The 16,420-nt window shown below is 38.3% G+C and overlaps 2 protein-coding genes across 3 annotated transcripts in view; both read right to left on the bottom strand.

The window, feature by feature from the left end:
- Window positions 1-2,158, bottom strand: part of nectin4b (nectin cell adhesion molecule 4b) — a 14,037-nt gene extending 11,879 nt beyond the window's left edge. Inside the window, exon 1 of the mRNA XM_036216384.1 lies at window positions 1,722-2,158. Within this exon, the coding sequence (XP_036072277.1) occupies window positions 1,722-1,767 (46 nt within the window). The 5' untranslated portion in view covers window positions 1,768-2,158. The remainder of the gene's footprint in view (window positions 1-1,721) is intronic.
- Window positions 2,159-7,330: 5,172 nt separating this feature from the next.
- Window positions 7,331-16,420, bottom strand: part of LOC112151420 (zinc finger protein 236) — a 15,063-nt gene continuing 5,973 nt past the window's right edge. For both annotated transcript variants that reach the window (XM_036216402.1, XM_024280368.2), the window contains 2 exons: window positions 12,383-13,111; window positions 7,331-8,138 (listed from right to left, as the gene is read on the bottom strand). In XM_036216402.1, coding sequence (XP_036072295.1) covers window positions 7,369-8,138; window positions 12,383-13,111 — 1,499 coding nt within the window. In that variant the 3' untranslated portion in view covers window positions 7,331-7,368. The remainder of the gene's footprint in view (window positions 8,139-12,382; window positions 13,112-16,420) is intronic.

Raw genomic sequence — 16,420 nt, 5'->3', positions numbered from 1 at the left:
TCACAGCTGTGCGTCCGAAGGCGCCGGATCGTCCAGATTTGGATAAATATAAAGACAACATAACAGATTTGCTGCGAGAGTTTGAGCGAAGGTTTCAGGTTTTCAGTGAAATTGAGAACAAATTCAGCTTTTTTCGCTCGCCATTTACAGTGAAGCCTTCTGATGTGCCAGCTGACATTCAGCTCGAGCTTATTGACTTGCAGTGCGATTCCGCTATGAAGGATAAATTTGGGTCCGTGGGATTGGATACGTTTTATCAGTATCTTGTGCCAGGTTACCCCAAATTAACAGCCGTGGCTGCAAAGGTTCTCTCCATGTTTGGGACTACTTATCTTTGTGAACAGGTGTTCTCTGTGATGAACAATAATAAAACAAAGCAGCGCTCAAGGTTAACAAATGAACACTTGAATGACATTGTTAAATGTGCTGCTACTCAGGATTTGACACCTGATATCGACGCACTTGTAAAGGCAAAAAGATGCCAAGTTTCAGGAGCCAGCAGCAGCAAGTAGACTGCAGGAGTGCAGTGAGAGAGAGAAAAGTGTGATGACATGACATTTGTTTACACTCATAGATACAGATCATTAAAAATAAGATTAATCTGGTTTCATATTAAAGACAATTAATATTTCGCAGTATATTCTCAGCTTCAGTAGGCCCAGCCTAGTAGTTTGAGCTGATGTAGTCGAATCTTATTGCCCATGCACTGCTAAAACTTTTATTTTGTATTTTTATTTATTATTATATATTTTTATTTATTATTATTTCAAAGCAGTATGATAATTAAGGAAAAACATTTTTTTTTCATAGCTCCCACTTGAGTTTGTTTAGTGTGGTGAGTAAACTGCATTCACTCAACTGTTAAAATAAACCAGTTGTTAACTCATTCAATGCCAAACATGAAAATCATTTTTTTCTCCGTTGTTTGTGAATAAATGTGTTGTGCTTAGAAAAGATCCCTTGTCATCCGTGATTAAATTTAGGCTGAATGATAAAGCATAGTACTGAAAAACAAAGCTAAATAGTTGGAGTTGACATTCTTTTACTGATCCGGCCCACCTGAGAACAGAAAGTCTGGATCCGGCCCCAGAGCCAAACTGAGTTTGACATGCCTGCTCTAGATAGTCCCACACTATATAGTTTTTTAGTAGTTAGGGGGGGAATTCGGACGAAAATAGAGACATGCTGCAGAGGCCAGGTATAGGATGACGTCATGAAATGTAAAAACTATTCAATTTACGTAGCATAAACAATATGTGCTAAAATAAGAAATATGGGTCTCAATAAAAGAAGTGTATGTATTTTTTATTAAAGTGTTTGTGATGTGAACACTATAGAGAATATTTTACAAAATAGCTCCATAAAACTGTTTGTCCTCAACTTCTGCATTTGATCTGGTCAATAAAAATCCATTCCTTTTTCATCTAAAGGTTTTTAGGCCAAACTCAGACCAATGACTGTAAATAAGAGGCAATAACTCAGACCCATTTTCATTATTATTCTAGGAAACAAATGCATCTAAAAACTGAGACCAAATACTTGTGAAGCTGAATTACTTTATCTAGTTTAAAAAATAGGCAAAAGAAAATGTTTTACTTTTTAAAAAGAAGAGAAAAGACAGTTAAAAAATGTTTTACCTTTAAAATGAAAAAGAATAAAAAGAGCAAAAGAAAATGTTTTACCTTTAAAAAGAAGAAAAAGAGCAAAAGAAAATGTTTTACCTTTAAAAAGAAGAAAAACAGCCCAAGTAAAAGGGAAACGTTCCATTCTAGAAGGAAGTGAGTTATTAGGAAATGGTTTCAACTGACTCAAAATATGTAGACCTGACCTGTCACCACATGCAGCATCCTGTTCAGTACACCCTCAAGCTACAGAAACAGGGCTAAAACATTGTTCAATTGAAAGTTGTTTAAAGTAAACCTGTAATCATACAAAAGCACAGTAAATCCTGGTCTTAAAAAGCATAACAATTCTTCTGTTCTTCAAAATGATCAATATATAAACTGGTGATTCTTATGCATTATGTTAGGGCTGTGAACATTCACACATTTGTTCATGGGATTAATCGGCCAGAATTAACACGTTAATATTCAATAAATTAATTGCACCTTGAGGAGCAGCAGTTCTTCCTCATTTCGCCTCATCAATTTAGGCTTCCAAGGCGTGTTTTTGTCATAGAATTTACCTAGTAAAGCATTGTGATTAATAGTGATTATTAACAAAACAAAAGTATGATTAATCTGAATGAATGAATGAAATGGTTTATTTCAAGTAATCAGGTAGTAATACAAAAAATGACATCTTAAATAATAGAGCTGTCAGGCGATTAATTTTTTTAATCGCGATTAATCGCATTGTCCAGAGTTAACTCGCGATTAATCGCATATTAATATGTGGCCTTTTTTTCAGGAAAAAAATGTGTGCTTCGTGGAATTTAGCAGTTCTACATTAATTATAAAAACAGGAATGGCAACATTAATAGTTTTCATCAGAAATACTTTATTTGGTAACATTGTATTAAGATAAACTTTCTTAACAATCAAAGGCTGTAACATAAAATGCCTAACAAAAGCCCAAGTGCAAGTGAAGGGCATTTTAAATTCTAAACTTCGATCAACGTTCAGTAAAATAAAATAAAAAACATCAAAAATAACATTTCCATAACACTTTCATGTTCATTTTTTGTCAGGACCAAATCTTTTCCTCCTCTGAACTGCAGTAATAAATGAAATAGAGATTTATCATTTCCAATTAACTTTGTTTTTTTAAAACATTAAAGACTGAGAAAAGCGGGATACTCTGTGGATAGTTTGACAGTCTGTTACTGCCGCCGCGTTCTCTGGCTGCAGCTCGATGCAGCGACGTGTCCAGCGGAGCTCACGCCATGAATATGCCGGCAGACAGACCGCTATGCTGGGGCTGGATCACGCTTAAACCTCCAGAACATTTAAAACGTCCCCCGGTGAGCTTGTTGTTTGGAACGTCGGGGTCCGCAGCTCTCTGGACGCGGCTCCGGTTGGCGTCCAGTACCACCAGACGTGGTACTGGACACGGACCGGAGTCGGGTTAGGGTGCAGGAGCTCTCCAGGTCCTAGCGCCGGCCGGTTTTAGCTCGCAGCTGGGAGGTTGGAGACCCGCCGGTGATCGAGTGAGAGCAGCCGGTGAGTTAGAGGGCGGGACGCCCGCGCGCGCGGTATGGAAAGGCACGTATGAGAAAATCCCATTGACTGTAAAAATAATGGACTTATCAAACTATGAGGTCCCCTCATTATATACAGTCAATGGAAAATCCGCGATTAATGCGTCAAAAAAATTGTCGGCGTCAAGCACGTGTCAGATTAACGGGATTTTAACGCGCTAAACCTGACAGCCCTATTAAATAACAAATCACAAGTTAACTGCTTGAAAGGGAGTGGAAGGAAGCGGACTTATATAATCCCACCTCGGTTCGAATATACCATTTTCTCTACATGAATGACCAACATCCGGTTCAGGACTTAATATCAAATATTTATACCTACACTCATAGATTTAGGTTATTAAAGATCATTTAGATCAGTGATTTAATTCATTTCAAACATCCACAGTCAAGTAATTTGTATTAATTCAGATCAACATCACCAAAATACATTACCTGCACCAACCAGTACCAAAAATCCAGAGCATACCCGGATGATTAAAAATCATCTGAATATATTCCAGACCCCCAGCACTGATCAATGCAAAAGATTCTCCCGACGACGATGATCTGAGCACACCCCAGACTCCCGGCACGATCAATGCAAATGACTTTCCCCGATGATAATCATTATCATTAAAAGAAAAATCATCTACATTAGTCAATGCAAAAATAACACAAAACATGTTCATTAAAAAGGACAATTTGTGTAGATTGTTTTCGTATGAGAAGATGAGTCATAGATCAAACTTTAGGAGAAATAAAGTAAAAGAAAATAATCAGGAATATGTGCAGAATCAGTGATACATCACAGTTTAGGAAACCAAGTCTATCGACAGGTTTGAGGCCACATAATCCTTCTTAACGTCGTTGTTGTGACTGCAGACTGTCTTTCAGCTGATATCATATCAAGTGAATTGAGCTCAAATTGTCTGCAGGTCAGCTGAGAATCAGGTCAAAGTTCACCCTCAGAAGTGGTAGATTCTAGGAGTTTTTTACTTGAAATCACATTTCACACTTATTTTGCATCAATGAAAGGCTCAGACGTCCGTAAACACACAATTCTTGAAGTCTTTCAGGCTTTTGATTTCCAGAGGCTTAGCCAGGCCCGGTGGGCCGAGTGGTTTGACAAAAATCCCAGATCAGCATAATATTTCAGCTGGTGATCATTTAGATAAACAGCCGAACCCTTTAAGTGTTTTCTTTGTTTCATCAGAGCTATCTTGTGCTTTCAATTCACAAACCTGATCAGTATCGCTGGTTTATACGAATTCTTTCTCCAAGGAAGCGGATGACAGACCTCAATAGTATTTAGATCCAAGGAAATCCCTTTAGACGTGAGGAATAATCCAACTTGGTTCTCCAACAGCTCCGTTAGCTTGCATGCTAACATTAGTTGCATAAGGCCATGCCCGGGTTTGAGTTGAAGTCCCGTGAGAATGATGTTGTTCATTCTTACTTGTTGATCCACGTCGTTCCTTCTTCTCTCCAGGAGATCTTGCCGACTATCTTAGTGTTCGTTACGTGGCTTTTCCTGTCAGAAATCTTCCATGGGTTGTAGTAGCGGTGATAGCTTAGCATCAAGCTCCATCAGTGTTGATATGTTAGCATTCATAAGAAGCAGTGGAGTTAGCTTAGCCTGGAAGTCGGCTAGCGCAAAGTTAAGGTCCGTCAAGTCAGCTTTTAGATTTTTCTTCAGTGCCATGTTCAACTCTCCTTGTTGCAGAATTGCTGCTGTTTTGCAGTAGCTTTGTGAATAAAGTCACTTGTAAACGACTTTAAAAAGACGAAGAGCTGAAGACACGCGTCTGATGCTCGTGAACCGAAATCAGATTGTTTCTAAATCGATTGACAGCCTTAATGAAAAATAAATATTCTGAATGTAGTTTCGTGTGTTATTTTATAATGTGATTATTTGCGGATAATACGTGGTCGACAAATACTGTAGCACATAAAAAGTTAATTGCGGTTAATCGCAATTGATTTTTTTTCCCAGGTTTGCGATTAATTAGTTAACTTTTTAATCGATTCCCGGCTCTAATGAAAATAGACCCAATCATTCATGTTGGGCCTTTCAATCCTGTGTTCTTCAGTATTATAGTAATACATTATTTTCTGGTTTAGGAATGTTAGACATTAAATGTGTTCAACTTAGGTTGAATGCAGTTCACAATTAAAGCAGAAACAAGCTTTACTCTTTGTTTCATAGTTTATTATAGAAAGTACAAAAAGAATCAAACGTTTCAGTCAGGGCACTTTGGATCATTTTTGTTTGATTCATTGAAAATATCGTGACTTTATACAATCTTAAAACATATAGTATGAGTTGAAATCCTGTGTCATAAGTATGGACAGCGGAACATGACAGACATCGGGTTTTACTGTAAAAAGATTTACATATGATTCACACCATGAAACAAAGGATCATAAAAACAGAGACAGGCTGAAAATTATTCTCATCTTTGAACACGTTTTGACAACATGAGAAAGTAAGAATCACCGTCATCTTGACTGATGAGAATATTTGTATCCAGACTCAAATAAATCAGATTGATTCATATTTTAGAAGCTTAAAAGTGACTATAAGAAAGTTAAAATCCATGTAACATGTGATTTTAAGTGTTATTGGAGCACAGTAAAAGATATGTGCATCATTTGGCTTTTATTTTTCTTAGTTTTCCCCCAATGCATTTGAAGTAATGCCATCAAAACAAAAATGAAGATCAGATTTAACCCTTTAACACCTGAGGCATCGCCGGTGACATTTAAAACACAAAATCTTACAACCTTGATAATTCCTGGAATCACCGTGTTAAAGGTTGAAAAGTCGTCGTAAATCAAAGTACATAAACACTGGAACTCCATTGATTAAGGGCTAAAACATCTTCATTTTGAGGGGTTTGCAAAACTTTATAATTAGAGTTTAGATGTATACCTTTCCATACACAAGACAAACATAAATTAAAAGTAGTCAAAAAAAAGTTGTAAAAAAGAATTGAACTGTTAGGTTAAAGAACAAATTTTGTTTTAAAAGACTTTTTTACACATTTGAACAACCCTTTTTTAAAGTCTTCCTTAATCTCATTTTAATATATTTTTTTCAGTGAATCGAGTGTAAAATAAAATGTTTTGGTGCCATAAATGATCACGTAAATGTGATTTTTCCCACTTGTGTTTCAGTCAGATCCTTTCAAATGAAACGTCTCACTACTCCCCCTAGCGGCCAGTTCTAGCTCCTGCAGGGAAGAAAAGCTCAGAGCCTTCTCTGCTTGCTGAAGATGTTTGAGACTTGTTCTGTCCACAAGATGAAAGGAATCCTGAAGACCAGGATTAATAAAAATAAAGCTTTCATGAAGACAAACATACTTTAGGGAAACTTGAATGTCTCATTTCAAATCCATTAGTGCAGTGAAAACAACAATTTATTCACCGTGCCTCTTTAAGTATTTACATGTAGAACTTCATAACTGTGAATATAATAGTTCAGATGATGCACTTGTTAAATGCATGCTTAGCTTTTAAAAACGTTCAGATTTTAAGAAATTATAATAAATAAAATGAGTATATCATTGAAATAACTTTATCCACAATTTGGACTTAAATAACAGCCAAACCTTGTTCTTAAACATTTATCTGAAAACGGTCACGCATGTATGAAAGACATAGTGAGCACACAGTAAGATATATAACTCAGAACAGTCTGTTTTCTCCATTTTTTCCTCCTCCTTAGTCATCACAGTAAACAAATCCATCCGCATCCTTTCTAAATCTGTTTTTTCACATCCCCATCCTCTAGGCCAGGGGTGTCAATCCATCCCAGTCATGAAGAAAAAAATAATATAAGGATGTTAAAAAAAAAAAAAAAGAAAAAGAGAAAATTTCTAGCCCATTCCTTTGGCGAGTTCTGAAGGCTGCAATGCACAATTCCGCCACTAGGGTGAGCAAAGGAAAAGAAAGACCTGCTGTTTGAGGCATTTTTTTTCAACAGAGGAAAAACAAAAAAACAAACCCAAAGCTACAGTTAAGTCGACCAAAGGTTATTTTGCTTTTATGTTGCTGGTCCGACCCACTTGAGATCAGACGGGTTGAAAGTGGCCCCTGAACCAAAATGAGTTTGACACCCCTGGTCTAGGCCAAGACAGAATACACCAAATTGTTTGATTTCTTTATTGTAGTATGTAGCCATGAATTCACTTGACATGCAGTTTAAGGTGCAGTTTCAGGATGCTCATCTGGTTGAACACTTTCCCACAGATGTCGCAGATGAAGGCCTTCTCTAGTAATCTTTCACACTGGTGTTGCTGCAATGCACCGAACTGATCAAAGCTTTGCCCACAACTGGCACAAATGAAATTGTTTTGTCCGGCAGCATCGTGGCCGCAGCTGTCCTCCTGGTCGGCTGAAGCAGAAATATTAAAGTCCAGGAAGTTTCTTTCAAATGTCCGTCTACTTACAGAACCGTAGTCATTCACAGATGCCTGGTGAGGCTCAGAAACAGGAGTGATGTCACAGATCCGTGTCGAGTGGTGACTTTCGTGCATTACGTCCTCCTTCCGTCTGCTGCCCATGAAGCCGAGGTCTTGAACCGCTGACAGGCATGCCTGCTGCTCCCTGGCTGCTCCTGCGGCTGAGCTGGAGGGAAGCTCGACGTCTCGTAGAAACATGCAGCCATCTGTGGGTTCAGGGTTTCCGTCTACCGGGGACGTCCACAGCTGACGGTCGTCTGCAGCTTCTGTGGCGTCGTCTGTCCTGATCTGTCTGAGAGGGTGAAAGTCTTCTCTGCTGGGCTCCAGCTCTGCTCCTGCAGCGTCCTCCTGGAGTGTCTCCATGTACGCGCCGCCCGCAAGAGGTTCCTCCCCAGCTGCCGCCCGACTGCTGGTGTCCATGAAGTTCTCCAGCAGCTGATGATCTGGCATAGAGAAGACCAGGTGATGTGCCTCTGGCACGTCTGGGATTTCCCCTGTTTGGGAAATAAAAAACTATGTTAGGAAAACTCACGCCTCTGTACGTTCAGTGATGCTGTTAAAGGGTAACCAAACTGAAATTTGGAAATCCAGTCAGAGGGGTGTGGCTGGGGAACAGGACCGTTATCAGTGCTGGAGCTGCAGATCATGACGTCTGACTTAAATGGTCATGACATTCAAATGTAATACCACGATTCAGCCTGTAGGGGGCAGCACACGGCCAAGTTGATTCAGGGTTTGGTTATCCTTTGATGTCCCTCTCTGAAAATAGTGTTTTAAATAGTCCTGTCAAGAAATTAATTTTTTGTGCTATTAAGTAGTCGTGACCTGCAGTTGATTGATCTAATTAATCAATTTTATTTGCAATGATTTTGAACCCATTGATACCTGTAAAAAGCTTATTTTTTAGGTATTTTATTTAAGTTTGTGACATTGTGTCGCAGTAAAAGATCAAAATTAAACCAAAAAGGTGGTTTAGTTAAGTTTTTTTTATTATAAAAGATTGTCAACCTTTAATCTGAAACCACCAAGGGGTTATTTTTTTTATCTTAAACAAATAACAAAAATACATCAGGTCCAGAATGCTCAAATGTACGACATCAAAAAACAGTAGGGACACTTTACTGAGCAATCCAAAAAATATTGAACACAAACTTTGTATTTATACAATAAGTTAAATTTGATATTCCTTATTCCACAGTTTTCCACAACTGCAAGAAAATAAATAAAACATTGGAGAGATTTATAGTTTCCTTTAAGCTGTTTGGGTGAAGTTGATCATTTTAAAGACTGAGATGAAGCAGAAAAGAAATAGAGAATCTGAGAAGGAAGAAATGAAACACAGTGGAGGAACTGAACTATTTAGACTTTAAATTTTGTTACTTTTTAAATGAACTTTTGCTTCATCACCTGGACAAAAGCAAGCGATAAGAGCTGAATTTTCCCTCTAAAATGATCATTTTTTTACGCTTATACCATGGTCTGGGTGAATACTCGATTCTGATTGGCTGCTGGGTGTGCATTAAAAAGTGATAATACACAGTAATAACGCACACCTAAAAAAGAAGTTCCGGTCACACAGACCAAACGTTCGATATCACTGCGCAGGCTTCTTTAAAACACGTTTTTCCTTCATCATCTGGACAAAACAACCAGTAATGGATGAACTTTCTCTCTGAACTGATGCTTTATTCAACTTATTGTAGCGACCAGCATTTATATTCCTCTCCTTTAGTAAGGTAAATTAATATTGACAAATTGGTTATTCTCCTTCTAATAAAACACCACTCGACATGAAAGGTGTAGTCTTCTGTTTCACCACAAGAGGGAGTTTCTCATTTTAGAGCAGCTCAGAAGAGCGAACCTGCCGTGAAATGAAACACAGACAGAAGCTGAATATGTTCTAGCTGCTCACTGAAGGATTAACGACAGAAAAAGAAGAAAAATATCCTAATTTGTCCGGGTCTTTCTTTCAAAACAGCGACACTTTACCGCTGCAGCTGAGGTCTGTAACGGCTTCAGGCTTCATGCCGTGTTCCATGTCACCGTGACAACAAACCGCATCACGCATCAAATAGTCCGCTTTTTTGTGAAAAAATGAGCTAAACCAAAGAAATAACAAGAATAAAGTACTAAATATTGATTAAATGTTTATTTATTTTGTAAAGACCATGGTATAAGCGGGATAATACCCTCCGAAGAGTGCATTATGAGAAATTAACGCACTTCACGGAGGCAACCGTCCTCCGCTTCGCGTCGGACGGTTTAGGCCTCCGCGTCGTGCGTTAATTTCTCATAACGCACACTTCGTCGGGTATTATCCCTTACTTGCGCTTTACGATTACGCTTCTCAAAAAGGAGCTAGAGCGGAGCCCGGATTGTGTGCGCCGCACGCTGAAGCTGTTACCATGACAGCATGATTGCACCGCGTACTAAACAGTCCGCTTTTGTAAAAAACTATTTCAACTTAAAGATATGACAGAAATGAAGTTCTAATTGTTTATTTAATATTTATAATTTTATTAAATAACCATGGCATGAGCAGGATAAAATGCTCCTCCAGGTCTGCAGAACACAGAAGTAACAATGTGACGCAAAAATGAGATTAACGTGATTAAAAAAACAACACACTAAAATGTCTGTAATTAATTAATCGCGATTGATAAATTCACAGCCCTAGTTGTTGTTGTAGCATTTTTTTTTTATAGAGGATGTACATTAAGGAACTTAAGGTTGAAATTGAATTTCTGAGTTTTTCTTTTTTTTTAATTGTGCATCAGCAGCAGATGAAAAATATGCAGCTGAAAACGTTCCTATTTGTGACGTAGAAATACAGTCGGCCAGAATCTCCCAGCTCGGCTCCATTCTAATGCACCCACTTCCTGAAGAAATGATCCATTTTCACGTTTTTCCCTCATCAGAGTTGGAATCTGGATCCAATAATCCTCACCATATTTGTGCACGGCTAATGTTAGCTTGGGGCTGTAAGCTAGCAGGAGAGAGTGGAAACAGATGACTAAAACGTCGGCTAAAACCAGCACAGGAAAAAGACCACTAGGAACTGGGGATAAGAATTTTATAATTTCTTAAATTTGATTTGATTTTATTCAGCAGAGCCTTACAATTTGTTTCCCTGATTCTTTTAATCCACTAAATTTGATTCAATTCAATCTTGAGTTTACACAATTTACACATTTGTTTAGAAAAACATTAATAATCTATTAATATGTTTTGAAGACATTCATATTAATCTGATACAGTTCACATACTGTAAAATGTATTATTAACAATCTCATTATTATTTTATTCATTATTATTTTACTATCAAACATGTGTCAAAGTCAAGGCCCGGGGGCCAGATCCGGCCCGCCGGGATCATTTTATCATTAACATTTTCTTTATATTTTATTATTATTAAGGGCCCGATGTTATCTTTTGAAGCCCAATGAGGCAAATTCGTTTGTGATTTTGGGCTATATAAATAAAATTGAATTGAATTTAATTGAATTGTGCTCATTTCTAACTTGTCTAATTTTGACAAATCTATTTTTATGGAGAGTAAAATATTAAAGTTATTTAAGGTTTAAGTTGATTTATTCTGGAATAATATTCCTACCTTTTCATTATTCATAATTATGTTAAAAAGTTAGTTTTAAAAAAGTTGCCATTCTGCTAACTTTCTGGACTATTTTGGCATTTACTAAGATTTTTTAGAATGTTTTGGAGTTGGGATAATATTTACACACTAGCTTTTTGGGGTAATTTGAACTTTTCTCAGTTTTTTAGGCTACTTTGAAGTTCAGCTATTTTTTCAACTACAGGTTTTGGCTAACCTAAGGTTTTTCTTAAGTTTTTTAGGCTAATTTGGCATTTAGCTAATATTTTAGCTAGCTATCAGCTTCAGCATTTTCAGCTATCAGTATTAGCATCTTCAGCTATCAGCTTCAGCATTTTCAGCTATCAGTATTAGCATCTTCAGCTATCAGCTTCAGCATTTTCAGCTATCAGCTTCAGCATTTTCAGCTATCAGTATTAGCATCTTCAGCGGCCAAATTCAGCTAACAGCATTCACACTAGCATTATCACGGTAATGCTATACATCTAGTTCATAATTGTGTTAAAAAGTTATGGTTTTAATGTTTAAAGTATTTCGTTTTAGAGTGTTCAATACATTTTTATCCTGTTCAGCCTGCAACCTAGGCTGTGTTTACGATTTTGGCCCCCTGTGCGATTGAGTTTGACACCCCCGCCATACAGTGTTCCATGGATTCTCAAACAGAGAAGCTCCAACAATTGTTCTGCTTCTCCTGGAGGGTGTTTCAGCTAGGTGGCGATCATGCTGTAGCATTACACCTTACTCCAGAAGAAGAAGGAGGAATAAGAAAAAAACTGTTTTAGACCACAAATTGTTCCTTTAAAATTATTTCCTTAAAACTTTTTGTAAAATTCATGTCTGTGAGTTTATAAAAATGTTCATTTAGTCAGTAATGTACATTTATGTCAACCAAGCGTTAGCATTAGCCGTCCTAAGGGAAATCCCATTAAACATTAGCATCAAGCTACCGGACTTTAGCTTTTCGCGTTGGATCAATCTCTTCTTTTATGGATCAATATTGATTTATTAGGCTTATTTTATCAACCCAGCCATGCTGGGATTGCTTTGGAAATGGATGAAAAGGTGATGAGAGTGAGACTTTAAACAAAAGTGTAAAGGTTAGGATGAGATCCTCTGAGCTCCTACCGTTCCTGTGCGTCTTCATGTGGCTCTTGAGGCTGCTCTTCTGGTTGAAGCACCTCCCACAGATGTGGCAGCCGTACGGCTTCTCGCCGGTGTGAATCCGGAGGTGTCGCTCCAGATGTCCGGCCCGCTCGAAGATTTTGCCGCAGTAGGGACAGGTGAAGCATTTTTTTGGTCTAATCACCTGAAACGACCTGCTCTTCCTCAGCTGTTGGGCATCCGCCGCCTCACTCGCCATCAGAAGAGTTTCTGATGAGCCATAGGGGCTTTGGCAGATGTCGCTCGTCTTCTGCTTCTCTAATCCTTCTCCTGGGAAAGAAAAACCGCTGCACGAGGCTTCAGCAGGGGCGGGAAGTGTTTGGGCTACGGCAGGGAAGGAGCTGGAATCCTGCGAGGAGCTGCTGGGTAATGCGGTGCTGCTCAGCTCCTGGTGGTTTTGGGAGGTGGACATCCACAGTTTGCTGTCTCTCTCTGGCATGGGGGGTTTTTCATCGAGGATTTCGGCTCCGTCCGTCGCCTCCTCGGGTCCCTGTTGAGGCAGAGGGATGTGCTCCTCCACAGGCTCAGATTTGACTTGTACAGGTGTGGGCAGAGCATCCTCCGTTTTTACTTGGCACTCTTCAGTCTTCTCCTGACTTTCTCCTCTGGGGGGGATCACTTCAGAGCACTGGTTCACCTCAGGGTTCTGGTTTGTCTGGCTCACTTGGATCTCACTTGGTTTAGATGAAATATCTGTTGATCCGGGAAAAACACTCATTTATCCCACTTATCAAACAAAATTTACCACAAAACGCCAAAAAACTCACTGGGAATTAGTGCTGCCACAAACGATCATTTTAATAGTCGACTAATCACTGCTTATTTTTTCTGATTAGTCGACTAACCGGGTCACAGGCAAATTGAATGTAAAACACTCATCTTACCAATCATTAGCTTTAAATTAACTAAAAACTAGATATATAGTATTACCTGTGATAGCGTGAATGCTGTAAGATGACTTTGGCTGCTGAAGATGCTGAAGTTGATAGCTGAAATCACTAAAGTTAATAGCTGAAAATGCTGAGGCTGATAGCCAGCTAAACTATTAGTTAAATGCCAAGATAGCCTAGAAAGCTGAAAAAGGTCTAAATTAGGCAAAACAGCTAGCATGTAGCTGAAAAATCAGCTAAATTCCAAAGTATCCAAAAAAAACCTTAATAAATGCCAAAATAGCCCCAAAAGCTATGATAACACTATTAAAACTTTACTACACTCTGACTCCAAATAATACAAAGTAACGACTAATTGACTAATATATTTGTTGTCGACTATTTTAATAGTCAATTAGTTGTCGACTAATCATAGCAGCTCTACTTGGATTTAAAAAAATATGAACAACAAAAATCCCACCACACCCTGATGAAGGAGGTCTGTAACGATTGTATAATTGACTGCACAGCCTTTGAAAGCTTCCTTACAGTCAAACCATTTCTGTAACCAGCTCACGCCTCATTAGACTCTAAGTCTGCCCTGGAGGAATCTCAGTTCACTACCCAGGTTTTTAACAGGATTTTGGATCTTCAGAATGGTTTGATCTTTGCAGTTCTCATATGTTTTCAGTCATGTTTGACTCAAGATCTACAATTTTTGTAACTTCAGATAGCACAATTGGCTCCAAAATGCTTTAATATTCTTAAACGATCAGATCAAAGACTAAAATGAAACCTCAAAAACTCTTTTAGCAAAAGAATGTTAAAGCTCCAACTTTTTTCATGTCACCTGTAGGGCTGGGTTGATAAAATCGATGTATCGGTTTGAATCCATTTAAGCTTAATAGGTCAATCGATTTATAAAAATAGATACTAATTTGGCACATAAAACTAACGCCATTAATCATTTTTGTTGGAGCTTTTCCGTGAAAATCCATGTAACATTGATTGCAATTAAAAAACTCATTACTTCACTAATACATTTTACAATGAGTGAACTGTGTCAGATTATTATAAATATACTTAAAGCATATAGTAGATTATTAATGTATTTCTAAACAAATGTGAAAACTCAAAATTGAATTGAACTGAGAAGATCGAAAGAATAAAAAATAAATAAATAAATAAAAAATTGGAATTGAATCGTTCCTGAAAAGTATTAACAATACCCAGCCCTAGTCACCCACAGAGTTAGGTGTCTTACTGATGCCAATTTACTGTCAAAATCTAAGGTATTTCATGCACCCCACTGCTGAAAACACAAAGCTGAGTTTGAAAGACCCAAACCCAAAAATGGCCTTTTTAACATTTTCTTGTGGCATTTTTTCTGGTGAAAATAAAGATTAAAATAGCATTTCTGAGTATTTCTTTATTCAGATCAGGAGCAGACAGAAAAATGCTGTTTTGGGGGGTTGACCCATACGAGTGCAGCAGGTTTTTGGGTCATAAAGAGATACGGCTGCATCTTTTGAGGAGAGCAGGTGTTCCGTTGAGGTTCGTACAGCCACCTTAAGGAGATTCATAAAAATGGAACGTACCATTATTGTGAGAGTGGTACATGTATTGTCAAGAACTGAGCGCTCACAGCTGCTCTTATGGGTGGATATGTGCTGTCTGCAGGTAAAAAAAAAAATGGTCAAACTCGAACGGTACAGGAGACTGTACGGTGGCCTGCATGAAATGTTAAAATTGCAGATCGTTCATCGAGCCTATAGACAAAAATTTCATGCACATTTTTGTCTATGGGTGTGCTGCGGGCAACAGGTCATAGCAAACACTTCAATAACACATAATGGTCCTAAATCCTGCACGAGGAGCCCGTTAGGGTTCTTAAGGTGCTTCTTGTGTGCAGTCTGTTAGAAATGAGGAATTAGACAGAGTGTAGTTTGTGTGGACATCCTACAGGCGTCTGCTTCACTTATGTATCATGTAGACACCTGGTGTGTGCAGCATCTGTCTGCGCTCAATAAGCCAGTACTCCCAACTAAACGAGTGTGGCGTAAAGCTCACCGAACGGCAGCATCATCCCTACGTCACAGGTTTGAGTAACTTTCATTGGCCTTACTTATATTTTACAAAATATTTATTAAATTCACAACAATTGCACATTCTATTTTCATGACATCCCTCAAAGAAACTGCAGGACACACCTGTCTCCCTATAAAAAATTACTGCCGCTCTGTAGAAACTATGTCCTAGAAAACGACAGGTTTTTGATTTTGTCTAAAAACGGCATCATCCTAATTAAGCCCACTGGGAAGATTTTGAGAATAGATCAAAAGATGATTGAAGTGGGACTTTAAAGACCACTGGGGATGATTTTAAAATAGATCAAAGTGGGGCTTTAAAGAAACAGTCTTGGCCCGTGGTTAATGTGGAGGCAGACCGGGACTTCTGGTAGATCAGACAGAAACTGTAGTGGAAGAATTTTAAAATCATTGGCATTTCCCTTCAGGCCGCTAAAGAATGAGTTATTTTGTGTGCTGAATGTGACAAAAAGAAAGACATACCCAACAATATGCGATTGAGCAAAACACACCGACTAGGAGAATTATGAGACGAAGATTCAGACGTTCACCTACAACGTACGTGTTTATCTGCTGTGGGGTTAAATGTGGGGGGGTGGAATGCCACTAACCTCAAACATCCAAGACTGCTGACCCAAAAATCTGAGAACTCCTGCAGCCATCTCTGCAGAAGAACTCTGCCCCCCGATAGTTAAAACATTCAATCTACCTGATCATCTATTTTTAAAGCATTCCCAGTGGTTTTTTATTTATGATTATGCATTTTTTTAGACAAAATCAATGATATTGTTGATGCAACAAAAATACAGAGCAATATGAGAGATATCCAGCCGTACAGTTTAGATCCAGATTCCAGCTCAGACGAGGAAAACAAAGAAATTCATGGATCTGTTCGTCTCCTAAGTGGATCCATCAGAGTGGAGTGGAGCAGGGAGTTTTTGGTCCACCGACTGCAGCTTCTACATCACTTTTTCAAATGGCTTTATTTCGGCTCCTGATTCACAATTTGAAATACTCAGAAATGTAATTTTGATCTTAAAGTCCCC

This window comes from Oryzias melastigma, linkage group LG17, assembly GCF_002922805.2.
Source record: "Oryzias melastigma strain HK-1 linkage group LG17, ASM292280v2, whole genome shotgun sequence".
NCBI lineage: Eukaryota > Metazoa > Chordata > Actinopteri > Beloniformes > Adrianichthyidae > Oryzias > Oryzias melastigma.
The sequence above is the reverse complement of the archived record's forward strand: the minus strand, read 5'-3'. Positions and strand labels throughout refer to the sequence as shown.